This window comes from Heliangelus exortis, chromosome 2 (genome assembly GCF_036169615.1).
Source record: "Heliangelus exortis chromosome 2, bHelExo1.hap1, whole genome shotgun sequence".
NCBI lineage: Eukaryota > Metazoa > Chordata > Aves > Apodiformes > Trochilidae > Heliangelus > Heliangelus exortis.
In genome coordinates this window covers 44513893-44520270 of record NC_092423.1, presented here as the reverse complement: position 1 = coordinate 44520270, position 6378 = coordinate 44513893, and the positions used below count along the sequence as shown (strand labels likewise).

Below are 6378 nucleotides of genomic sequence, written 5' to 3'. Positions count from 1 at the left end.
GCTGAAAGTACTTCGGAAATACAAACTCTTAAGATACTTAAAAATAAGCTTATTTACTGTCACCTGAGGCACAGCCACTTCCTTTACCAACCAAACCGCTATCTCAGTATTGAAATAAATATGTAATTAGCATGGCTTGGAAAAAAACTGTTTTCATAGACTGCAAGAGCTTCCTGAAAGTTGGTCTTTGAGGAGTCTGACAGCACTCATTTTCTCCCATTTGGGAGAAATTTCTCCCACTTCTCTCATTTGGGAGAAGAGTCCCAAAATGTTAAAAATTTACAATTTTTTCTTATTCCATACTCTGCAGAAGAAAACTTCATGCCATGCTCAACATTGCCAGAGTAATGTCTGAACATGGAAACTCATATTGTTAGGAACAGAGATGGCACCCAGATTCAGGAAGAAATTTGGGAAGGGGCAGGAAAAAGCTTTGCAAAAGGAGAATCACTTTTTGTTTACGAAAAGCAGATTGGACACTGTTATCTTTTATGTCATTTGCCAAGGTGTTTGCCTTTCTGATCTTTCTACAGGACTGAACACCATTTCCTGCCAGAGCTCCCTAAGGCTACCTAGGAGCTACCACACTTCCATGGCCGACGCCTGAACCACAGTCACAAACATTTGCCATTTTAACCCCAAACAACACTGTCAACTTGCTGCTCTGCAGCACCCAGGGTCCAACAGGTGGGTATGTTTGGTACTGTGCAAAGCTCATTTCCACTCCTCCAGTGACCTGATTCCCACAGGCATTGAGGCTCCCAGGATGTCAGGAACAATCCAGCAAGCAGCAGCCACTTTGCTTTACTCCTAGCATAGCACTTTGCAGGCACTGCTTTATTACCTCCTGCCAGTGCCTGGACCTCCTTGGGTGAGGGCTACAGTGAGGTTGGCACAATGAGAAGGTGGCCAGGTCCCAAGGAGAAGCACAGCTATGCCCTTTGTGCCAGCTGCTGTGCTTTGCTGATGCTGCCCTGCTGGCTCTCCTCATCCCCTTGGAAAGCCACTGCTGAGCACAACAGCCCCAAAACACCCACTGCTTGGGAGAAATTCATCCTTTCTCCACTTCTGGCTGGCTCAAGCAGCTGAGAAGACCATGTTGAGGAGGAACACACACCAGACAGTATATATATATGTAAGGGGAAGGACATTCAACACACTTTCAATGTGCAGCATCATCACTTCATTGGTATAATTCCTAGGGATCTGGATGAGTTTCCTGGGAGTTCTGCAATTTCATTCTCTGCCACACCTCCATGTAGTAATGTTTGTGTGCTCAACAGCAAACAGATTTCCACAGGACGACATCAGCCTCTTTCAGTGTCCTCACTGTCAAGCTTGGAGCTGTCTCTAGTTTAACTCCTTTTCTTCCTTTCCAGACCAACACACCATGGAAAACTACACCGTGGATGCACTGGACTTGCCACTGACAACAGAATTTGACTATGGCGATTCAGCACCATGCACAGGAACCGAGGAAAAACACTTTGCAGCAAAATTTCTGCCACCGCTTTATTCTTTGGTGGTGATATTTGGCCTCATAGGCAATTTGCTTGTTGTCCTTATTCTGGTAAAATACAAGAGATTGAAGAGTATGACTGACATTTATCTCCTCAACTTGGCGATTTCTGATTTGCTCTTTATATTTTCTCTCCCTTTTTGGGCCTATTATGCTGTTCACGACTGGATTTTTGGGGAGGTGCTGTGCAGAATTCTCTCAGGTGTCTACCTCCTTGGCTTCTACAGTGGGATCTTTTTCATAATCCTGTTGACCCTAGACAGATATCTGGCCATAGTGCACGCAGTGTTTGCTTTAAAAGCTCGGACGGTTTCCTACGGCATCCTCACCAGTGCTGTCACCTGGGCTGTTGCTATTTTTGCTTCAGTTCCTGGGGTTGTATTTCACAAAACTCAAAAGGAAAATTTACATTATACTTGCAGTGCTCACTATCCACCAGAGCAGAGAAATGTATGGAAGCAATTCCTGGCCTTAAAAATGAACATTCTGGGACTTGTTATTCCAATGTTAATTATGATCTGCAGCTACACACAGATTATAAAGACCTTACTGCAGTGTAGGAATGAGAAGAAACACAAAGCTGTCAGGCTTATTTTTATCATCATGATTGTCTATTTTTTTTTCTGGGCACCATACAACATTTGCATTCTCCTACGTGATTTCCAAGGTACATTTTCCATCACTACTTGTGAAGGGAACAGTCAACTTCACAAAGCAACCCAAGTGACAGAAACACTCTCGATGATCCACTGTTGTATCAACCCTGTAATTTATGCTTTTGCTGGAGAAAAATTTAGGAAGTATCTTCACAGATTCTTCCGAAAGCAGATTGCATTCCACTTCTCTAAATACTGCCCTGTTTTCTATGTTGACACAGCTGAACGGGCCAGCTCTTCCTACACACAATCTACTGGAGAACAGGAAGTTTCTGCTGCATTGTAAGTCGTGTCTAGCAAAAAAACTGGAACTAACTGTTGTGAAACCAAGTCTGTGATGAAAGCCTGAGGAATCTGCCCTGGATATTGGCTCTAAGGCAGCTGTGAAAGATGACAGGATATGTTTACAAAAGTTTGTGTTTGCTCATACATTTGGGTATTCATACAAGAGAGAAAAGGATGTAAAAAAATAGTGACCTAGATATGCTAATGTTGGAGGAATAAACACGTTCTCTTTTTTTTGGGGTGGGGGAATGTAAAAGCATAGTTTTGTACTATGAGGTACAAAACCACTCAATGGCTGAGTGACCAAGCTAGCAGACTCATAAAATGGGATTTTGAAGAGATTTAGAGGTAACAAATTGACACTGGTTGCTTGGAAACATCCCTTGACTTTACCTTACACAAGATACCCCACTCATCTAAACTCAGTCTCAAATCTTTTACTGGCCTGGTTACGTTTCTCTGTAAATAATGCTAAATTGCTGAGGTCTGTGGTACAGAACTTTTACCAGTTGTATGGGAAGTTTTATACATCCAGAAGAGACTGATATTTCAAGGTATATTTTCCCTTGTGTATGGCTGAGTACCAACCTTTTGGACTTTTTTCATAATAGTTTTAACTACTATGTGTTTATAGCTAAATGGCTTGAGAGTTTGATACCTCAGAAGGTTCTCCTCTCTTTCAATCAACTGCTGGTTTATATGCTAGTCATACTAAAAAGTTAACATGGTCATATGATTGATCAGAAAATCAAAGTATTTGCAACATTTAAAAAATAGAGTATTTCACATGGAGCTTTAAACAACTTAGATCAGAAAAGGACAATGAGTCAACAGGGTTCAGGGTCAATGAGGTTCAGGGTTTTAGACAGTGATTTTGCTAGCCTGCATAAGAGAAAAACCTTAAAATATGAAATGATACACAGTTGTAATGGCTGAAAAAACACAATAGCACTAGAGGTGTGAAAATAATTTCTGAACAGGGTTGAACCAGGTGTTTTTAGAGATAAGCGTATGCTATAGACATTTAAGTTATCAAAACATGTGAATAAGTAAAAATATTCAGTATTCAACATGGTCAAGGCCATAGAGTATCACTTCTTTTGTTTCAGAAGTAGGTATAATTTTGGGATATGAATTTTTTTCTGCCATTTATGAGTTTTGCAGAGAGCGAAAGCTTCCAAAACTTCCATAGTAAGACTGATGGTCAGCTATGACTGAGCTTAAAGCTCAGATCCTGCAAAGCAATTGAACACAGAAAAGATGAAATAAATATGGGGATACTCACGTGCTTAAGATCACACCATAACCACACCATTAATTGGTTTAGGCCATGTTGTCATCTCTAGCATATCTTTTATTTCCTCTAAAACCTATGGTTTTTGACAACTCTGAAGACAGGAAATTAAAAGCTAGTATTCTGATTGCTGTTCTTACCCAGCAGGGCAATTTCTGTTTCCTAGCTCCTGTAGATAGACTTTAAAACAATACGTTTAAAGAAGCAAATTTTTTCTAAACAGCCCCAAAGATATTTTACATTACTGAGTGCTGGTGAAAGCAGAAAGTGAAAGAGGTAAATCTTTCCTTATCAAAGCACTTGTTTTAAGCTATTCAATTTTGTCATATTAAGCACCACTTTAGGACTACATTCACATGGGAAGTGGAACAAAATATATTACACCTTATAATTTACAAGATTTTGAGCTGCATAGTCTTTTTTAAGACCCTGTTCATCAATTACTTTACAGAACTTTGTATATACTTTTAAAATGGGCAACTATATCAGAATAAGCAGAAATTGGGTAATTTTAGGATGAAATGACCAATATATGCATTTATTTTATAAAAAGATAGGAAGCTACATGCAGTAACTTTTGAACAGTCTGGCTTTTTTTTTTTTCCCTTTCCTTTTAGAATACCTTTATGAAAATATGTGTATATTTTATTCTGCTCTTGACAAGAATTTTCATTTGGCCCTAAGACACCTTGCCTTTAAGAAGTTACTTTCTCTGGAGGGCTCTGATGCCAAGCAAGGTACGTATCTTGATGAGGCCTGCAGAAGCAAAGTACAACAACCAAATGTGGACAAGGACAGTGACAGACTTTCTGATGGACATGTCAAAAAGCAGCCCTGATCCTTTGCAGCATTCTCTTCAATGATATCAGCCTTTCCAAGCAACAAGCAGCTTCCAAAGAGAAGAGGTGGAACTTAGAGATTTTTGGCCCAGTGGATCAGCAACTTATCAAAAGTTGCTATCACTTCACAGAGAAGGGACCACACTTCAGCAAATAAGAACAAAGAAGCCAGATTTCAACTCCTATAGTTACTTGTCATCCACATTCAAGGAGATGGTAGAAAACACAGTATTTGGTAACACTGCTGGTGTATTCATCCAGGGACTCTGCCAATAAATTGCAGTGATATTTTGTATTATACAATCCACTAAAGTTGGTTAATTTTTGTGTGCTAGACTTCTTGATCCTTGCCCTATACTCCCCCCTTTTTTTTTAAGAATAGCCCAGAAGAATTAAAAAGAAGAGAAATACCTCCTCAAAGCAGGTTGCTATGATGCTGGAAGTGCAGCATGACAAACTCAGGGATTTACAGGTGGACTAACCAGCATCATCAAATAACACAGCACCATCAAGATAACTCCAGTCTTCTTAACTGCTAATTAACTGCAAGTTAAGTGCTTGTCACTAATAGTCTAACAATAAAAATTCCCTTTTTGCTGTCATTACATTTTGTTTTATTTATTTTTTACAGATGGGAATAGCACTACCTCACACAATTCACTGTGGTTCAGGAAGAGTATCATCAAGTGTTTTTAAAATAAATAAGAATACAAAACTATTTCAACATGTTGAGGATATGCTGTAATGACTGAAGATCTAACTTAACAATTACAGTAGACCTGCACACACACTTCCCGGCAGTTTTTAAGATTATGGTGACACCATGTGGCCACACTTTACACTTTCATGCTACCAAACATTCACCATGCCAGCAATGCTTTTGTTGCTTTACTCTTTCAAAACATTTATTTTTCCTAAGAGGATCTTCTATCAAAATGGTTATCCCCACTATGATATTATGGGAATAGCATAATAATGAAGACAACCCTCATGGAGGTTCACTGGATGAGTGGGCACAGTCACCTTTAGACATAGAATCAGAGAATCGTTTTGGTTGGAAAAGAACTTTTAACATCATCCAGTCCAAGTTAATATAGCACACACCCAAGACCACCGCTAAACCATGTCCCTAAGAAATATATCCACGTGTCTTTTAAATGCCTTCAGGAGTGGTGACTCAACCACTTCCCTGGGCAGCCTGACAACCCTTTCAGTGAAAATTTTTTCCTAATATCCAATCTAAATGTCCCATGGCACAACTTGAGGCCATTTCCTCTTTTTGTGTTGTTTGTTACTTGGAAGAAGAGACCAACATTCACCTCACTGCAATCTCCTCTCAGGTAGCTGTAGAGAGCACCCTCCTTTTCTCTAAGCTAAACGACCACACTTCCCTCTTTTGCTCTTCATAAGACTGATGCTCTAGACCCTTCTCCAGATTTGTTACCCTACTTTTGGACATAGTCCAACACTTCAATGTCAGCCTAGTAGTGAGGGCCACACCGTTTCTGATAAAAGCCAGGATGCTGTTGGCCTTCTTGGCCACCTGGGCTCACTGCTGGCTCATTATCTATCAGCTATCAATTAACATTCCCAGGTCCTTTTCCTCTGGACAGCCTTCCAGCCACTCTTCCCCAGGACTGTAACGTTGCATGGGGCTGTTGTGACAGAAGTGGAGGACCCAACACTCAGCATTGTTGAACCTCATCCAACTGGCCTTGGGTCAGAGGGTCTAGAACCCTCTGTAGAGCCTTCCTACCCTCAAGCAGTTCAACACTACTGCCCAAC

General features: G+C 40.3%; 1 protein-coding gene across 1 annotated transcript; it reads left to right on the top strand.

The window, feature by feature from the left end:
- The first annotated feature begins 550 nt into the window (after window positions 1-550).
- LOC139792475 (C-C chemokine receptor type 5-like) lies at window positions 551-4490 on the top strand. The gene is made up of 3 exons (XM_071735832.1): window positions 551-687; window positions 1380-2457; window positions 4372-4490. The coding sequence occupies exons 2-3, from the start codon at window positions 1391-1393 to the stop codon at window positions 4382-4384; spliced, it is 1080 nt and encodes a 359-aa protein (XP_071591933.1). The 5' UTR covers window positions 551-687; window positions 1380-1390; the 3' UTR covers window positions 4385-4490.
- Window positions 4491-6378: the final 1888 nt, after the last annotated feature.

Excerpts from the sequence above, each read along its gene's own strand:
- LOC139792475 (XM_071735832.1), top strand. The coding sequence starts at position 1,391 with ATGGAAAACTACACCGTGGATGCACTGGACTTGCCACTGACAACAGAA.